This window comes from Haplochromis burtoni, unplaced genomic scaffold, assembly GCF_018398535.1.
Source record: "Haplochromis burtoni strain Fernald_Lab_line unplaced genomic scaffold, NCSU_Asbu1 Contig_854, whole genome shotgun sequence".
In the NCBI taxonomy this organism is placed as follows: domain Eukaryota; kingdom Metazoa; phylum Chordata; class Actinopteri; order Cichliformes; family Cichlidae; genus Haplochromis; species Haplochromis burtoni.
In genome coordinates, this window is record NW_024583215.1 from 81,349 (window position 1) to 102,565 (window position 21,217).

A 21,217-nucleotide genomic window follows, 5' to 3' on the forward strand; every position below is an offset into this window, starting at 1 on the left:
TATACCTATATATATAGATTGTTATGTTAATTTTAGGGTATAGTTAGTTAGTTTCCTATGTTTATTAACAATTTTTAAATCATGCTTTTTTATTTGTTGCTTGTTTCTAGTGCTCTGTACAAAGGGCACTTTGAATTTCACTCTGTTGATTGAATTGTGCTTATACAAATAAGTATTGCCTTCCTTGCCTTGGCGGATTGGGGGCGGCCGCTTATCGGGGTCGGCTGGTAGCCTGGGGCTTTACGACTTGTGTGGCCACTATTCAGTGAGGAATTGGGGTACTCCGCAACGGTTAATAACTCTACTATCTGGCCTGGTGTGCATCTTATCGTCAGGCAACAGCAGTGTCTGTCTCCAGGCGAACAGCTACTGACGGGGGCGCCGTCTCTACTGCAACCCCCCTGGCTTCTGCTCCGCGGCTGCTGAGTGAGCCCTCATCTGGGACTCTCCTCAGCTCTTACTGGGACAGTGGCGCGGCTGCCCCTCTGTTGGTCTTCCTTGGTCTCTTGTGTTCTGGGGGCCTCTGGATGTCTGGAGTTTTGATCTCCTCCATACCTGCTTCATACCCTGGAGGACGGGGCTGTGGCTCCCCCACACCCTCTAGCATGTATCTACTGATATCTACTGCTAGCTAGTTTATATAGCATGCTGGTTTTTGTTTGTTTGTTTTTTTCTTTCTTCCCCCCCTTCTCACCGTCTCTTCTCCTCTTTGGTTTTCTTTCTCTCCCTCTCTTTCTTTCATTCTTTCTCCCTGTCCTATCCCCCAGTCATGTCTGTCCCGTTTGTAGCAACTGAAAATAAAATAAATTCATAATTATAATAAAGGTCAATCAAATGGACCAATATGGCAAGGCCATGATGATCCACTTGGTAAAATAAATCCGCTTGGCATCTTTCTTGGCCTTAAGACAACAATTCTGATGGCTAAAGATCCAAACGGGACACAAAAAAAAAAAACTTAAGCATGTACTCAGGGGCTGTAACTGCATTAAAACGCATGGAACTATAGTCTTTCCTTTATTTCTCCTCAACAGGTTTGTTACTGGATCAAAAGCCATTTTAATGGCAAGAGGGCTGCAGAGGGTTACTGCACACAGACAGAGAAGTCCTTCCATCTATCAGCCAATCCGCAACATGGTAGACATCCTCATGGCAGAAATTGTCAAACGGCTGGGGGGGATCGAACAAGTGAGCCTGCTTGCAGATGCTACACTTTTGGATCCCAGGTTCAAGAAGCATGCATTTTTACATGATAGACATGCAGAAGATGCTGTAACAAGAGTTGTGGGAGCTGCATCAAGGTCCTTAAGACCACTGCCACTGGCAACACCCAGCACAGAGGAAGGAGAGGGTGTCCCACAGGCCAGTACTTCCACTGAGACAGTGCCTGTGATTTGGGCCGATTTTGAGGAGCGGGTTGCATCACTGAGGCCAGGAGTCCAAAACCCCTTCACAGAGGCAATGCTGGAGATTAAAGGATTCCTGTCAGAGCCACTCCTACCCCGAACATCTGACCCCCTGGAGTGGTGGAAGTCCCGTGCCACTGTCTTCAAAAAAACCTGCGATATTATGAAGACGAGACTCTGCATAGTGGCAACTTCCATTCCATCAGAGCGGATCTTTTCAAAGGCAGGACAAATAATTACAGACAGAAGGAACCGTCTCAGCCCTGGAAAAGTTCGGGAGCTTATTTTCCTCAATGCCAATCTGTAAGGGACAATTAATTTTGAAGTGGACTAGTACTTTTGAACACAGTAATCTGTGAATTTTATTTATTTTTATTTATATTTTTGATTTTGATTTTGTTGATTCACATTTCATTTTCTATCTGTCAGAAATTTCATTGATATTCTATTGAAATAAAAATAAATGTTCCCTTTACAAATCTTTATTTTTTGCTCTTTTTTGCTCTATAAAAGAGTTGTTTTTCTTTTTCAATCACTCATCTTAGCAATAGAGTTTACATGAAAAGACAAACAAATTAAGTTTGCATGAAAATGTACATTTTTTGCACTCTCCTAGCAACTGACTCAGTGACTCAAATGACTCAAAACGCCTGATTCATTTTGGTGAGTGACTCATTCAAACTCAATTTACTAAAAGGAATCAAATTTACCATCACTACTAGTGAGTGGTTTACATCCGGCTCTTTTTAGAGAACCGGCTCTTTCTGCTCGCCTCACTAAAAAGAGCCGGCTCTTAACTCTGTGACGTACCGATACCGCTCTTTAGTTGTTTTGTTGCTATAATTAATTTAATTATTATTTACGAACAATTAATGTGAGATATTATTCTATCTAATATACACGCGAAATAACTTAAGTAAGAGAGAGAGTAAGTTGTTTTTATTGTATTATTAGAACTACTGGTATATATTATTAAAGTGATATGCGTGGGCGCGCCTTGAGGACAAAGAATACATAACGTACATCTACCTCTCGATAATCTATGATCTTCCTAGACGTCTCAACCTGTTGCTAACTTCCATTACGAGAGCTACCATGTACTGGCACGTCATTGTATAGTTTACCATTGACTTAAGATGCATCATCGATGAGAGACTCTGGCTCCCATTCTACTTTTAAATTATCTAGGAACAGCAAGTATGCTAGAAATGATAAATCCATGAACTAGTTTTTTTGTGTCACTCTTGAGACAGGATATTTCTAATTTTAGAGATATTGCACAATGGAAGAAAGCAGTCTTACATATTTGTTTAATATGTGCGTTGAAGGACATGTCCTGGTCAAAAATGACTCCAAGGTTCCTCACAGTGTTACTGGAGGCCAAGGTAATGCCATCCAGAGTAAGAATCTGGTTAGATACCATATTTCTAAGATTTTCAGGGCCGAGTACAATAACCTCAGTTTTATCTGAATTAAGAAGCAGAAAGTTAGCGGCCATCCAGGTCTTTATGTCTTTAAGACATTCCTGCAGTTTAACTAATTGGTGTGTGTTATCTGGCTTCATGGATAGATAGAGCTGGGTGTCATCTGCATAGCAGTGAAAATGTATGCTATGTCTTCTAATGATACTGCCTAAGGGAAGCATGTATAATGTAAACAGAATTGGTCCTAGCACTGAACCCTGTGGAACTCCATAATTAACCTCAGTGTGTGAAGAGGACTCTCCATTTACATGCACAAATTGGAGTCTATTAGATAGATATGATACAAACCACTGCAGCGCAGTACCTGTAATACCTACAGCATGTTCTAATCGCTCTAATAGGATATTATGGTCAACAGTATCGAACGCTGCACTGAGGTCTAGCAGGACAAGCACAGAGATGAGTCCACTGTCAGAGGCCATAAGAAGATCATTTGTAACCTTCACTAAAGCTGTTTCTGTGCTGTGCTGAGCTCTGAAACCTGACTGAAACTCTTCAAATAAACCATTCCTCTGCAGATGATCTGTTAGCTGTTTGACAACTACTCTTTCAAGGATGTTTGATATGAAAGGAAGGTTGGAGATTGGCCTATAATTAGCTAAGACTGCTGGGTCTAGAGATGCTTTTTGAGTAAAGGTTTAACTACAGCCAGCTTGAAGGCCTGTGGTACATAGCCGATTATTAGAGATAGGTTGATCATATTTAAGATCGAAGAATTAATTAATGGCAGGACTTCTTTGAGCAGTTTTGTAGGAATGGGGTCTAAAAGACACGTTGATGGTTTGGAGGAAGTAATTATTGAAGTTAACTCAGAAAGATCAATTGGAGAAAAAGAGTCTAACTTAACATCAATGGTACTAAGAGTAGCTGTAGATAATATTACATCTGTGGGATGATTATTGGTAATTTTTTCTCTAATGATTAAAATTTTATTTGTGAAGAAGTTCATGAAGTCATTACTAGTTAACGTTAAAGGGATGGTTGGCTCAACAGAGCTCTGACTTTTTGTCAGCCTGGCTACAGTGCTGAAGAGAAACCTGGGGTTGTTCTTATTTTCTTCAATCAGTGATGAATAGTAAGATGTTCTGGCTTTGCGGAGGGCTTTCTTATAAAGCAGCAAACTATTTCTCCAGGCTAAATGATGATCCTCTAAATTTGTGACACGCCATTTCCTCTCCAGATTACGAGTCATCTGCTTTAGGCTACGTGTTTGAGAATTATACCACGGAGTCAGGTACTTCTGATTAGAGACCTTAGTTTTCACAGGAGCTACAGTATCCAGAGTCGTACGTAGTGAGGAGGTGAAATTATTAACAAGATAATCGACCTCTGTTGGAGTAGCGTTCAGATAGCTGCTCTGCTCTGTGTTGGTACAGGGCATTGGAGATGATAACAGTGGGTGGATTATATTCTTAAACTTAGTTACAGCGCTTTCAGAAAGACATCTACTTTTACAACCATCGTCTCGGTCACAGAAACTGAGACGCTATCCTTCAAAAGCCTGTTAAGCCAATGTTCCCTCTAATGTTTCACGTGTCTGAGCGAACACACAAACTCCCTGAGCGTCCCTTGGACCACTGTGAGCAACAGCAGACGTGTGCACTGTGGTCACGCCAGCATCCAATCCATCCAAGTTACATGTTTATTAAAGTAATCAAATTACAGCTTACATTTATGTTAGACTACTTTTAATTAACTGCTTTAGCCCACTTACAATGAAAATTTAAAAAAATCTTGTTCCTGACCTGTGTAGCATGTTAACACTATTGGAAGTAAAAATAACTTGAACTCCAATTTTGAAAACACAACTTTCTTTTTTTTATAAAGCTCTGACTTGTATTATGAGTCTGTGGTCTGGGAGAGAGTCTGTAACTCTCTGTCTGCAAAATACAGTAAATAATGACCAATGTTGGGCAATTAATTATATACTTCTTCAAAAAAGTAACTGAGTTATGCAAACAACAAAGTTTTTTGCAGCTGTTTACCTAAAAATGCAGCCAAGGTTTTTAAATAAACATTTCAAACTATTTACAGAACAATCAGCTGTTCTGCATCAAATCTGATGCCACACAAATTATTTGTGCCACTTCCAAAAATAATTTCTGTCCACTATGAGATGAAGGAGAACAACAGCCTGATACCTGCAGGCCTGACAGCAGCAGATGTGTCACTGCTGTAACACCTGTAACACTCAGCAGGCGCCTCATTGTTCTGACACACACAACAAAACTATTGACTACACTACACACTAACTACACAAGATTTGCGCTAAACATCGCAAATCTCTCACATCTCAAAACACCGCCGTCACTCCTAAAACTTCCCCTTCGTAAACAACTAAATGCCATGTTGCCATATCATTTTTTGATTGGTCGACATGGTACATTTTTCGACCAACAGGAAAGGCTAGGGTTTCTTTGGGTTTTGTTCCTGCTCACAGGCGGAGAGCGTTTTTGAGCATTTTCCTTATAAAACACAGCTTTTACCGTTTCTTACCGCAGTAAATATAAACAACGATAGTATTCAGGAAGAAACCAAACATTGCTATGTGGAGTGAATAAATAAAAGTATATTTACGGTGGCCCCTCTGTGCTTGTTTCCAAAACCTTGTCTTCTGACTTTTTTCTCTTCCTTTCAGATCACTGATGTTCTTTATTTTTCTGAACCTTATGCTTTTTCACAGATTAAGGATGAATATTCACAACACAATTATGCATTAAGCAATAGAAATGCTATCCAGCCATTAAGTTTGATGTCATTATTTCCAGGTCCAAACTCCGCTGCAGATCCCAAAGTCAAAGGAACTCTGCGGCATCACTGAGAGTTACAAACTGTCTAAATTCTTTCATCTTTAATAAAATGATCAGTGTGGCTCTACCAGGTGTAACATCCAGGCATCCATGAAAACAGAATATATGAAATTTAACAGAGTTAAAGTTAGATTGCTTGTTTCCACCTGAACATGATACACCAGCTCTGCTACCACTTCCAACATAAATGGAGACAGAAAACTAAACAGCAGTGACTATTGTCAGGTTACTGAAGTTGGGCTAGCTGGTATATAGTGATGTGCTACGTGATTGCTAGCACACAGCTATGTTAGCATAACATAAACACAGTGAAGCTGGAGGATGAACGCTAACTTTTTTCCACTTGATAAAAGTTAACGTGAGGGTTCCCGATGGTTAGGCTGACAGTGATCACTGGCTGTTTTTAGGGGCTTGTTCAGATGTAATAGAACAAGATAAAAAGCATTAAAACATTTTAACAGCACAACAGGCTTAATAAACACAGAGTAGTTTGGGCCCGGAAGCAGGATTCATACATCATCACTTAAAGAACAGCTCTCGGGGCACAGCTAGCTCAGTAGATGCCACATGATCGAAAGGTTGGGCGTTCAAATCCAACGAACAGCAGGCTATCCTGGATTGGTAGCTGCCCACTGCATCACTGAGTGAATGGGTTAAATGCAGAGGACTAAGCATTTTCCTACAGGATTAATAATGTATACATAAACAATGAGATTCAAGATAAGACAAATTTGATAATATTTGACACATCTGTGAAGCAGAAATATCAGTAAAATACACAGGAGGTAATATATCTGAAATATTAGTAAAAAATAACTTAATATAAATGGTGAATAGCACACTTTTGTGGCATTTGTCAACACCATTAGAAAAAGGGTCAACACCGTCAGACAAAAATCCTGATGGTGTTGACAAAATACCCGACTTTCTCTCATAACACATGTTTATCTGACAGAAGCCATCTTGTTTTTCATCAGTTGCTTATGGCTTCTACAATCTACCTAAATTAAGCTCTTTTTACAAGAAAAAAAAATTAATCTTGGATTACATCGACTTTGGTGTTGACGCACTATGGTTGTGACACAGAGTTTTATCAGAAAGGTGTGCAATAAATGAAATAAAAACAAACAAATTATCACAGCAGTGACCTCATGGCATGTGCATCAAACAGGAAAAAAAAAAAAAGATGTGGACCAAGGTGTATTTTAAATCTATGGACATGCATGCGCTTATCATCTGCCCCACACGTTTCACGCCATAGTTACAGATTTTACGTTTCTATCGTATATGCTGCAGGGAAATAGACAGGGGTATGTATACCTGTTGGTATATAATATATTTTGAATAGTTTGTTCTTTTTGGACCACTCTCCTCTGGTTGCTCTAATGAGTAAGGGCCTCACAGCCCATTAGTATTTGGACACGTTAGGCATGTCTGCAGTGAAATTCCAGGACGACCTACGGGGCGACAGAGAAGAGGAGCAGGACAGCTAAGCAGGAGAATCAAGGGAGGCCGAGGATGTTCCAGGACCGTGCACTAAAGTTTCAGTGGAAAGCAAACTGAGTTAAACTGTCTCCATACCTAACCATAGCCCAATTTTAACCCTGACACTAAAACCACATTTTGAGTGTAAAAAATGCCTTCAACTGTGTGCAGACTGGGATTTTGGTCCCCATTAGGATCTGTTGGTCCCCACCAGTGTAGCAAGTTTCAGATTTTTGTCCCCACCAAGATAGGTCGATCTTGGTGGGGACAAAGATCGTGTGCCCCCCCACACACACACACTGTTGCTGGTCATTAATAAGTGGAGGTAATAAACTAACTCTTTCCTTACTCAGGTTCTATCTGAACTTTGTGACAGAGGAGGTGGACAACCCTGCAAGGTAAGTTTAATCCATGTGCTTACTCTTCTGGTCATGTAAAGTTATTTATGAATAATAGAATTTGAAATCTAAGGAATCATATTTCTTCATCTGTTAGACAAAAGTGGCTAATTTTACTGTGATTATTGTTTCTAATAAACAGCATTGGATCACGTGACTACTTTGAAGTGAAATGACTGTGTCTACTGTACCTGAGCCTTACACAGCATCTTGGTGTGTTACCAGTTACTATGGTTACTCATGTTAGAACAGGAAGGGTCCATCAACAAACTGCTGACTGACTGAACCCACTATGTGACGTTACATGCTCTACCACTTCATGGCTGAGTTACTGTTGTTCCACTTTGTCACTCTGTATTATTGTAGACTCTTTACAACATAAGTACTTTGAGGCAACCTTTGTTGTGATTTCATTCCTACAATATTCAGTATATACTGAACTGAATTGAGCTGATTTGAATTGAATTGAAGTGAATTCATCCTGTTGGCATATCTGGCACATGTGAACATTATTAGATACCGTTTCCTCTGCGTTCACAGTGACGTCTCTTCTGTTTTTAACAAAAAAAATGCAGAGTACTCTGATTGTTTTGTGCTGCCTACCAAAGAATTAGCACAAAAAGCAAAACTTTGGAGCTGTTGTAGCTAGCAGAATTGATCAGCCCAATAGTAGGTGGTACATTCTGTTTACGTCTCTTAGAAAGCTGTACAGATGGAGCATGTATGGAAGTAAAACAGACATAGATATACAAGGGAAAGAAGGATGAGTAAGTCTTGCAAGTGCCTAACAGTGTGCTCCCTCCGGCCCTCAGGACTGTTCCACTCGCCATCTGTATCTCCATGGCAATTGTGACTTCTTGCTATGTGCTCACCAATGTGGCATACTACACTGTAATGTCAGCTGAGGAGCTCCTGGCCTCATCAGCTGTTGCTGTGGTAAGTACTTGGAAAAACAGTGTAAGTACTGAACCTTTAAAAGTAACTGTCACTTATCCGTCTGCCTTAAATATTGTATTAGGAATAAAATAAAAAAGCAAAAACCAACAACAGTAAAACAGCAACACAACTTTATAAATGTACGTTTCCCCGCATGAGTCCTCAATCAAGGCCATACACACTCAAAGTGGGACCCCTCACCCATGTCTCTTATTCACAAAATATCTGTATCAGCTTAGTGTATAATTATAATGTAACTAAATACATCTGTAGTGAAAATGATTCTACCTTAAAGCACTAGTTAGATTTTTTTTAATGATATGTGTTTGGGAAAGAATCAATAGATTGTGTGACAGTGCATTTATTATAGCACAGTCATTCATTTAGAGACCCATATTATTGTTTCTGTCCTGAGCTCTGCATGTACCGTAACATGCCTGTAAACAGATAAGGATGTTATGGGTAAGAATGATTGACATAGAGCAGACAATGCACACATCCCCTCATCTAAAAAAATATATTCTGTAGAGCTTTGTAAAGCATCCCAATTGGCTAATAATCTGACTGGCTAATCAGTAATAAATAAGCAATGCTATTAACTTTGTTGACAATTTGGTCATAAAGCAAAATATTCAGCAGAAAAAAATAATTTAGAGAAATATGTAAACGAGAGAGACATCTATGCCTGAACAAAATGTAACAATTCACACATAAAAACATAGATCAAAAGCTCACGATTCACTAGAATAATCAAAGAACTACATTTTGGGGCATTACTTTGGGTAAACACAAATAACTAACAGTCACAAAAATTCAGAGCTGCTTAAACAAGTGTTGTAAAATGCCAATCAGCATCAAGGTGGTAGAAATAGGGTGTGTTCCCAAGTCAGAATTTCCAAGTTCCCAGTTGAAATGTGAATCTGGAATAACTCAACTTCCCACTCGTAAAGTCAGAGTAGCCACAATCCACAATGGCAGAACTGAACGTAAACAGCAGCAAAACTGTAACATTTCCACTAGTGGATATTTGTGACTCATTAAATAAGCCATTTCCAGACTGCAAGGTATCTGCAAAGCAGGAAGACGCCATCAGGGCTGCTGGGCAACTATTGTATGAACTAGAAACTTTTGGGGGCTATTTTGTGTCTGAATCCTCACCACTATTGGGAACGCTATGTAGCTCTATTTCTGAGCATTCAGTTGGCCACACAGTGGAAGATCCCATGTTTGCAGCTTTGTGTTTGTTGTCATAAGGACAGTGGATTTGGAAGCTAAGTTGTTCTAATAAATTAATATGTTATGGTAACCCTATCTCTCTAAAAATCAGAAAAACTACTTTGAAGGCTTTTTGTAGTTACTGTTAAACTAATCAGGAAATGTGAAGCCAACCTATATGGGCTATAACAAAAACTTGTCACAGACAGGCAGTGTGCAGGAACAGGGAAAGTTCAATAAAGCAACGAGAAAAGCAAAACTTTGTTATGTTATATGTGATATCAGTAGCTTATATTAAGCTGAAATTATGGCAGTGGCTCCTTATTTGATAGTGAAATATATCTCACAGTGTGTTTCACTGTAAGGGCTGACCTTGGCTCTCTGCAGTAAAACGTTGTGCATGCTACTTGAAAGCATTTAGTTGAGGTCTCACCTCCGTGGTGTTTACTTCTGGCTTGAGCAGTGCGGTTGCCTTCCTGCACTTAGCATGTCATTATCAGCAAAGTGTCTCTGACAGCTTGGCTTCCCAGCAGCTGTTAATGTGATTGTTCCATCCCAGCCCTGTTAATGTTAATCACATCACAGACATTCCCCAATAATAACCACTGTTGCTTATTAGACTGAGGATAGCGATCAGAGATCGCTGGTCTTTTGTAATGCAGTTAGTTTTATTGCCCTGTGCACAGAGAGTGATAAAAGCACCTTAAGACAGGTGTTAAGAGCATTTATGTGTTCTTAGAAGGCTGTGATAGGATAAAAGCATTAAACTAAGTTCTTCCTCTCTCATAGACAGCGGGCAGAAGTTTACATCTCAAACTTGATTACAGAGTTTAACTGGTGTCTAGAACTTATCTCGAAGAAGCTTGGCTTGAGGCACGATTAGTCATTTTAGGCTTTTTGAATTAGAGGTGTGTTCACATAATGGAAGAGTGATGAATGGAATAGGCTGAAGTCATATATAAAGATCGTTTTTATTTAGCATTTACCTCAATACACTACCACAAAACTTGGACATTTTCAAACGTACACCCAGGGCTCCTAAAACTTTGGACAAAGGTACAAGTGCAGCAAATGTTTAGAAATGAAACTGTACTAATGTGGACCTTGTGTCCTTCAAAAACGTGTACTACATGTATTTAAACAGAACCTTTAAAAATAAATGTTCCGCTTTCATTTAGTTCCTCTGACTAAAGATAATCCCTCTGCTTTTTAAACAAAGGTCTTGCACACCAAACAACTAATAGTGTCTGTTAGTTCTTCAAAGCTCTGGTCATGCTACTGTATGAATCCTGTATGCAGGGTGCAGCTTATCTCTGAAGGGTGGAGTGCTGCTCCTGCTTGGTCAGTGTTTAGTTGATTGACTGCAAGTGTAACCTTACATCCAATGGTGTTTTCAGTTACAGTCTGCCTGACTATTCTTCGGATGCAACTGATCCAACTTCCATGAAGTGTTTTAAAGAAAGGCCGTCGTTCAGCTCTGATGTTTTCACATCGTTTTGTTGGCCTTTTTCCTTCTACCACAGTGCTGCTTCGTCACCAACATTGTACTGAAAATATTAGAAAACTTTAGTCAACACTTCCTGCAAGTTGATTTATTCGAGCTAGTCTCAAATACACCTGTCACCTGAACACTGCTTTCCATCTGACATTCAATACAAACAAATGACCAACAAACGCTCATCTGTCTCCCTTTATGTCCTCTTTGTGAAATCCACAGACATTTGCAGAGAGGCTTCTGGGGAACTTCTCTATCGCCGTCCCAGTATTTGTAGCCTTGTCCTGCTACGGCACCATGAATGGCTGCGTCTTTGCCCTGTCAAGGTAAGGTTCGTGTCACTGCTAAAACACCTAAAGTATGTATGCCGATGTGCTCACGACAGAATCCTGTAGCAGTTAAACAAAAGTTCTAACTTTGCAATAATTTGTGGTATTAAGTATACTTATACTGTGTGTGTGTGTGTGTGTGTCATGTGTAGGGTGTCAAATACATCAGTTTTGTCAAAGTTGCTGGTGGTGCACACAAGGTGTCCTTAAGCATCTGTGCTACGGTGCAACAAAAGTGACAATGATTTAATGAATTTAAACTTTTCCTAAACCTAATCAAGGAATTTTCAGAGTGTCACATTAACCAGCAAGTAAAATCTGAACTACTCAGAGAGGGAAACAAAGGACACCTCTATCTTTTTCTCTCTTTTTTTGTAAACTAGCATTTATTGTAAAATATGCAGGCACAGTTAGTCAAGCAGGTTGTCTTTTCAAATCTTTGAACCTACACACTTGAGGCATTTTTAATGGGAATGAGAAAACTGCCCATGGGAATATGTTTTATGTTGAAAAAGAGCTGATTTTAATCATACAATGTGACTGTGTTGATTATCAAGTGAATGTCATGGTGTCTCTCCTCATTTTGTCTGTCATAATGTGTGTGTTCACCAGAATGTTCTACGTAGCTTCACGTGAAGGCCAGCTCCCTGAGGTTTTGTCTATGATCCATGTCCGCAGACACACTCCACTTGCAGCTGTTCTCATAATGGTCAGTTTACTAACATAAGCATTTCATTTCAGACAATATACTAAAGGTCACAAAAACTAATCTTTGAAAGGGACGACAACATGAGCTAATAGATGTCATGAGTCCTGAAAACAATTCTGTCTGAGCTTTCTGCACTTTTTTGGACAAAAATTGTAGGAAGGTTAGAGATTCAATTCAGTTTCACTGATATAGAACAACATCCTAACGACAGTTGCCTCAAGGTGTTTTATATTATAAGGTAAGACCCTACACAAATACAGAGAAAATCCTGATACTCAACCCCTTATGAACAACAGTGGGAGGGAAAACTCCCTTTTACCAGGAAGAAACCTCCGACAGAATCATGGTCATGGAGGGGTGGAGCCATCTGCAACAACTGGTTGGGGTGAGAGAAGGAAGACAGGATAAAGACATGCCGTGGAAGAGAGACAGAGGTTAATAACAGGTATGATTCAGTGCAGAGAGGTCTGTTAATACATAGTGAGTGAGAAAGGTGACTGGAAAGGAAAATCTCAATGCATCATGGGAATCCCCGGCAGCCTACGTCTATTGCAGCATAACTAAGGGAGGATTCAGGGTCACCTGGTCCAGCCCTAACTATATGCTTTAGCAAAAAGGAAAGTTTTAAGCCTAATCTTGAAAGTAGAGATAGTGTCTGTCTCCTGAATCCAAACTGGAAGCTGGTTCCACAGAAGAGGGGCCTGAAAACTGAAGGCTCTGCCTCCCATTCTACTTTTAAATACTCTAGGAACAACAAGTAGGCCTGCAGAGCGAGAGCGAAGTGCTCTAATAGGGTGATATGGTACTACAAGGTCATTAAGATAAGATGGGGCCTGATTATTTAAGACCTTGTATGTGAGGAGCAGGATTTTGAATTCAATTCTGGATTTAACAGGAAGCCAATGAAGGGAAGCCAAAACAGGAGAAATCTGCTCTCTCTTTCTAGTCCCTGTCAGGACTCTTGCTGCAGCATTTTGGATTAGCTGAAGGCTTTTCAGCGAGTTTTTAGGACATCCTGATAATAATGAATTACAGTCGTCCAGCCTGGAAGTAATAAATGCATGAACTACTTTTTCAGTGTCACTTTGAGACAGGATATTTCTAATTTTAGAGATGTTGTGGAAATGGAAGAAAGCAGTTCTGCTTACTTGTTACCCACCACAAGTAAATTAGCAACCAGCAGCGTCTTTAAGATAAGGATAAAATGATAAAATGGGGCCTGATTTATTTTCTAGAATTTTATTCTCATATTAAAATATCAATAGTAGTAATTTGGGGTAAATTTGTAGTTTATCATGGAGTAGAAACATAGTGGAAAGTAACTAAACTACCAGTCAAAAGTTTTAGAACACCCCAATTTTTCCAGTTTTTGTCAAGTCTGACTGAACGGATTCAGGGAAAAGGTTTAAGGGATAATACACTAACTAAGAATAGCACAATATATACAAGCATATATATACACATAAAAGTCACTTATAAATAAATAGCTGAAAATGAACATGTGCAAAAAGGGTGTAGCTGTTGCAGTAAACAGTGTGTTAAGTGGAGGAGTTGTACAGGGAGCCACAGGCAGGAAAGATTTCCTGTGTCGTTCAGTGGTGCTTTTCGGTGATCTCAGTCTCTCACTGAACGTGCTCCTGTGACTAACAAGCATGTCATGGAGTGGGTGGGAGATGTTATCCAACACTGTCTTTATCTTGGAAAACATCCGCCTCTCTGACACCACCTTGAGGGAGTCCAGCTCCATCCCCACAACATCACTGGCCTTACAGATCAGTTTAACGAGTCTATTGGCATCTGTGACCCTCAACCTGCTCCCCCAGCATGCAACAGCATAGAGGATCACACTGGCCACAACAGACTCGTAGAAATCCTCAGCATTTTCTGGCAGATGTTGAAGGACCTCAGTTGCCTCAAAAAATAGAGATGACTCTGGCCCTTCCTGTAAAGTGCTGTGGTGTTTTTAGCCCAGTCCAGTTTATTGTCAATGTGTACTCCAAGGTATTTATAGTCCTCCACAATGTCAACACTGACCCCCTGGTTTGAAAGAGGGGTCAAGTGTTTCCTGGTCTTCCTGAAGTCCATGATCAATTCCTTGGTCTTTGCCATGTTGAGCTGCAGATGATTCTGCTCACACCACGTGACAAAGGAGTCGACCACAGCCCGGTACTCTGTCTCATCATCCCTGCTGATGCACCCAACCACCAGTCATCAGGAAACTTCTGAAGATGGAGGTCTCTGTGCAGTGGCTGAAGTCTGTGGTGTAGAGGATGAAGAGGAAGGGGGAGAGGACAGTCCCCTGTGGTGCCCCTGTGTTGCTGATCACCTTGTCAGACACACACTGTGGGAGACGTACATATTGTGGTCTTCCTGTCAGGTAATCAACAATCCAGGACACGTGGTATCTTTGGAATAGGGACGAGGCATGATGTCTTCCACATCACTGGGACCCTCTGCAGACTCAGCATAAACAGTTTATGAAAGAATCCACACAGCTGGGGGGCACAGGTCTTGAGGACGAGGGGACTCACTCCGTCTGCTCCAGCAGACTTGCCTGAGTGAAGACTCCTCATTTGCATCTCGACCTGGTATTGAGTGAAGGTGATGGGTGGAGGAGGGGTGTCAGGAATCTCACAGGAGGTCACAGTGCCATGTGGAGAGAGGCTGGCACAGTGGTGTGGCTCTGGGTTCCAGGCAGACTACAGGTGAGGTTGTGGGGGTGGGAGCAGACACTGTGGTGTCGAATCTATTGAAAAACAGATTCAACTCTTTGGCTCTATTCTCAGCTCCCCTGCTGTTGGTTGGCCTGAATCCAGTGATGGTCTTCATGCCCCTCCACACCTCTCTCATGCTGTTCTGCTGGAGTTTCCACTCCAGCTTCCTCCTGTAATTGTCCTTAGCCTCTCTGATCTTGTCCTTTAGTAACACCTGGATCTTCCTCACCTCCTCTTTGTTGCCCCCTCTGAAAGCCCTCTTCTTGTTGTTGAGGAGGGCTTTGATGTCCTTAGTCACCCACGGCTTGTTATTTGGGTAACAATGAACAGTCTGAGCTGGAACAATGGAGTCGGTGCAGAAAGTTATGTAGTCTGTGATACACTCAGTAAGCCCATTGATGTCCTCGGCGTGAGGCTCACAGAGTGTTTCCCAGTCGGTCACCTCGAAACAGCCCTGTAGTTCCACTAAGGCCGCCGACAGGTCTCGCACGCCACAGCTGCTCTATCACGTGACGCATACTGCTTCGACGTGCTAAGGTTATGAGCTGGGTTACACTATGTCGCAAGTTTTGTGAGGTGCTTTTGTAATATTTAATGGATCGGATTCCATTTTTTATTTCTCTACGATATCAGATCCAGTAATTTAGGTCAGTATTAGACCGATACTGATACGTAATATCAGATCGGTCCATCTCTAGTCCATACCAGAGGGTATTGCATGGCAATCCAGAATGCTGCGACAGCCATTTTGTTTCAAGGCTCCTATCACTGACCCTAGATCCAGTAAAACAGCCTGTGAAGAAGGAACCAAAGATTTCAAGTTTTGATTCATCAGTCCATAAAGCCTACTGTAAATCCACACTGTAAATACACAGTCTTGACTGATGGAAATACAACCGTCTTGTATGTGTGTGTGTATTTGGATGTGTATGTGAATGTACAGTACCCTATGACCATGCTCCAGCTGTTAGTTGGAGACATCTACAGTCTGTTGAACTTCATGAGCTTCCTGCGATGGCTGTTCATCGGTGTGGTGGTGCTGGGTTTGATCTACCTCCGATACACAAAGCCGGACCTCCCCCGCCCTTTTAAAGTCAGTATTTCCACACCACTATGCAGCTATATCTGAACTTTGCAGTTATATATGCAATTAACCTTTTATGCATCCAGATACAGTGCTGTGTAAAAGTATTTGCCCCGTTTCTGATTTCTTAGTGTTTCCTACATTTGTCACACTTATGTTTCAGATCATCAAACAAATTGCATTTTATATTTTAAAAATAATTAATAATAATAATAATGGATTGGATTTAAATAGCGCTTTTCAAGGCACCCAAAGCGCTTTACAATGCCACTATTCATTCACTCTCACATTCATACACTGGTGGAGGCAAGCTACGGTTGTAGCCACAGCTGCCCTGGGGCAGACTGACAGAAGCGAGGCTGCCATTTCGCGCCATCGGCCCCTCTGGCCAACACCAGTAGGCAAGTAGGGTAAATTGTCTTGCCCAAGGACACAACGACCAGGACAGAGAGCCCAGGGATCGAACCGGCGACCTTCCGGTTACAGATACGCTTCCCAACCCCCTGAGCCACGGTCCCCTAAACCTAATCACTGGTTGTGACACCCTTCACAGCAAGAACTACCACCAAGTGTTTGTGTTGTCATGCTAAAGCTTCGCAGTTTTCTCAGTCCTGACTTTGACAAGGCTGCTCCAAAGCCTTCATTTATTAATTTATTTTTGAGCCATTCAGGGGTGGACTTGCTGGTGTGTTTTGGATCATTGACCCACTGCATCATTCAAGTGTGACTGCTGAACATTCTCCTTCAGGATTTTCTGGTAGACAGCAGAATTCACCGTTTGATCAATCATGGCAAGTTGTTCAGCTCTTAAAGCTGCCCCAGACCACCCCGCTACCACTATCATGTTTGACTGTTAGTATGATGCTCTTTGTATGGAATGGTGTTACACCAGATGTAACCATGACTCAAACCTTCCAAAAAGGTTCAGCTTTCGTCTTGTCAGGGAACAGAATCTTTTCCCCAAAATCTTGGGAAAAGACTCTCGTCAAGTTAAAGATGAGCTTTTGTGTTTTGTTTGGTCAGCAGCTTGGAACTCTCCCATGGATAGCATTTTGCTTGGTCTCTTTCTTATTTTTGATTCATGAATTGAGGCCTACAGTCCTTTAGATGTTGGGGTGATGCTGGATGAGTCTTCAATGCACTCTTGAAGATTTTGGTAGACCAGCTACTCCTGGAAGGTTCACCACTGATCCAGGTTTTCTTCATTTGTCCATAATGGCTCTCTCCGGGGTTCACTGTTTTCTCAAAGCCTAAGAAATAACTTTAGCCTCTTTTCCACTAGTACCTACTTGACTTGACTCTACTGCGTTTCATTCGTTTTCCATCACAACTGAGTACCACCTAATGTGCATGGATTCACTATAGCAACTGTGTTTTCATTTGTATGAAACATAAACCACCACAACAAAAGAGGATGTCAAGGCGATTGCATATCTGCTGCTCGATCTGTGGCTTTTTGTCAGACTCGGGGACCACTTCCTAGTTTCAAAAGTTTTTGTGAAGGAATTGCTCTCATGACTCATTGAGTGATGCCATAGATTGGCCAACAGCTGTCATGAAGTCTGCTGAAGTCACAGTTTCGGATTGACTCAGCTTTCTTGGAATAAGCAGGTACTAAGAAAGTACCCAATGGAAACCCCTAAATGTTGAATCAAGCTGAGCCGAGCTGAGTTGGTACTAGTGGAAAACCATTTCCCAGACTGATAAGTGTCACTGAGTTTGTTCCTTAGCTCTGATGTGTTGGCCTTCACATCTAGTACTGAATTTCCCGGAGGAACCCACCCAAGGGATTAATAAAGTTTCATCTAATCTAATCTAATCTAATCTAATCTAATCTAATCTAATCTATTAGCCTACTTTACTTTGTCAGACAGGTTCTAATTACGTGATTTCTTGATTCAGCAGGTGTGACAATAATCAGGACTGGGTCTAGTAATGAAAATTCACTCAAATTTAATTGTGGTTAATTACAGTTAATTCATGATTTACCAAAGAGTGCAATGACTTTTTCACAAAGGGTCAAATAGGTTTTGCCCTGAATAAATAAAATCATTGTTTAAGACCTGCATTTTGTATTTACTCAGAATATCTTAGTCTAATAACAAAGTTTGTGTCATGATTTAAAACATGAAATTGTGACATAAATACTAAGGAACTGTGAAGGGGACAAATACTTTTTTCACAGCACTGTAGCTCTTACATTTTCCTCTGAAATTTTAAACACAAAACATTCAATCAGTTCTGCAAAATCCTGACTTTTCACCATCTTTGTGTGTACAGTATATAATTTCACTGTTGATTTGTCCGCAGGTTCCACTGTTTTTTCCAGTGGTGTTTTGCATCACATGTTTCTTCATGGTGTTCCTGTCTCTGTACTCGGACCCTGTTAACACAGGAATTGGATTTGCCATTTCCCTCACTGGCATCCCTGCATACTACATCTTTATTTACTTCAACCACAGACCAAAGTGGCTTCAGAGGACTTTAGGTAACACATCATTAAGTTACTGATGGGTCACTTGATTAAGCTGCAAACATGAAATTAATAAAGCACTATTTGTCAATTATTTATTTAATAATGGAAGTGATCTGTAGTGTAGTAGTAAATTCACCTGAGATGGAAAAGATCCCCAGTTTGGTGGGGAGGAAGCACAAATTCCTAGGAGTGTTATCATCCACTGTAAGAATCTGTCAGATAAAACATGTGCATTAATCCACAATGCCACCCCCCTGTGAAAAATATCGACCACCCAAAAGAAGTTTTTCTTTTTCCTCCTTTAATTCTGAAGTAATCCATCAAGGTCTCAAATACATATTTCATGGTTCAGATTGAAGTGAATGCAATTTTTGCATTTCATTTTTAAAATCAAGGTTTTTGAGTCTGGCGAGATACTGGAGAGGCACAAAATCAAACTCGAGTGTGAAAGTTTGGACAGTCTTTCATTACTTTTTGGGGTGCCGTGTCATCTAGTGATGGGATTTCCGGCTCTTTTTAGAGAACCGGCCCTTTCGGCTTGGCTCACTAAAAAGAGCCGGCTCTTTCGGCTCCGAACCGGCTCTTCAGGTTGTTTTGTGCTTTAATTTATTTATTATTAACAACAATACAAAATTATGCACAAAAGGAATTACTAATGTAAAAAAAAAAAGTGGATTCATTTACATATGTTTATATATAAATATATATGGTGGCCCCTAGAGACAAAACACGTACGAACTCCAAAACACATTTCTAGCGTTAACTGAACTTCAAAACAGAATTACCAAGATCACTTAAAGTACACAATTGAAAGCATGTGTGTATTGTTTGTGTATTTATACACAAGCACTCAAATATATTCAAATAATTAAAAAAAAGGGTTCACTTACCTGCTACTACCACACAACAAATCCGGTCGTTTGTACTTCCTGGCTTGTGTAGCCACCAGGTAACAAAAGCTCAACACTGCGCCCTAGCATCCTGGAGCACTTCTGTTGTGTTTTGTGCGTGCTTCGGAGTTTTTACGTGTTTTGGAATTTTTACGTGTTTTGAAGTTTGTACGTGCTTTGTCTCTAGGGGCCACCGTAAATATACTTTTATTTATTCACTCCACATAAAATGTAATAAATAAATCATATAATACAAAAACCAACTATTCACATTTCAACTTTTAACTGTTTAAATTTTCAGCTTTTTCCTTTTACAAATTTAAAGTGAAACAACACAAAACACTACAAACCACAAGAAAATGCATATTCTCTGTCATATGGACCTGCATGAATAAACTTTCTGAATCCTTTATCATCTGCAACTAAATATAGTTGTGCATGATTGCTATACCTTTCTAATGTGACGTTGTTGTCCCTGGCTCTCTTTCTCTCTCTCTCCCTCCCTCCTGCTCTGTTCCTGTGCTACTGACTAACTACCGCCCCTCCCCCCTCTGCCCAGCGTAAAGCACAAGGCTCGCGTGCGGAGTGAAGCGAAAAAAGTGTGAGAGAGAGGGTGAGAGAAAGAAAAAAAAAAAACACTGCTTGCGATAAGGAGCCGGCTCGCGTTGTTCACGTCAAAGATCCGGCTCTAAGAGCCATTTCGTTCGCGACCGACACATCACTAATGTCCTCTGCTGGGGTTGGTCTTTGTTGGTTGGTTGAGTTTTATCAAGTCCATTGATCTACTGAAAAAGTTGGTTATTGAACAGGACGACCGGTTATTTACAAGAAGTGTTATTGAACTGGATCCAGTGTTACTCTCCTGGTGTGATGCTTCTGTCTTGAGCTGAAACTTTTTCTTCAACTTGAAGAGACCTCCAGCACTACAGACTCGGGAAATAAAAACTGTAAGGAAGCGCAAAACTCAAGGTCAAGAAAGACACAGTAAAGGATAGAGTACAAATAAATATGCACAATGTGTGTTTCCGTATCTGTAAGAAAAACGAACATACATATCAGAATCAGAATACTTTATTAATCCCTAAGGAAATGATGTGGGTTACAGTGTCTCCAGTACAGTAACAGAAAGAGACTAGACTATTTAACAATACAATATGTTACAGATTTAAGAAAAAGCACAATATATACAAATCACTCAATAATTATATAATAATAAATATCAAGGATTGACAGAGGCGATTATAAATAAATATCAATAATATTGACAGCAACATTACGGTGTGTTCACACCGAACGCGATGGACGCGAACAAAACGCCCCAAACGCCCCTAATTTAACGAGTGTCCAAGAAAAATCCATTTTGATGCGCGTGAACCGGAAATGTGGGAGGAATGTGGGAGGGAGTTGTGCCAGACCGGTATCTTTGCAAGATGGCAGCTGTCGAGCTAGCGCTTGAAGAGAGAGTCTCCCTTCTCTATGTACTTTGGAGAGCAGAGCAGCGGCGTAAAAGACGTCCTCGCCGTAACTGGGTCCATCAGGTCCTCCAGAGGCGTGAGCAGTTTGGTGAGTTTCACCATTTGCTCCAGGAGCTGCGCCTGGATGACGGCCAATTCCAGCGCTATCACCGTCGGCCAGTTTGAGGACCTGCTTCCCCTCGTCGGTCCCAGCATCGCCCGCCTAGACACCAACTACAGACGCTCAATCCCACCTGCAGAGCGCCTGTCCGTCTGCCTGAGGTTAGTAAAACTATTTAATACGGAAGTCCTTTCTTGATACCTGTGCTAAT

General features: G+C 40.8%; 1 protein-coding gene across 2 annotated transcripts; it reads left to right on the forward strand.

Annotated features, from left to right (window-relative positions):
* Window positions 1-6,874: 6,874 nt before the first annotated feature.
* LOC102291230 (cystine/glutamate transporter) lies at window positions 6,875-18,553 on the forward strand (the record flags this gene model as incomplete). 2 transcript variants are annotated; one of them, XM_042215875.1, is given in 7 exon segments in its annotated part: window positions 6,875-7,583; window positions 7,726-7,796; window positions 8,396-8,519; window positions 11,452-11,555; window positions 12,171-12,267; window positions 15,925-16,074; window positions 18,376-18,553. In XM_042215875.1, coding segments are annotated over 6 exon segments (694 nt in total), but the record flags the coding sequence as incomplete, so codon positions are not given.
* Window positions 18,554-21,217: the final 2,664 nt, after the last annotated feature.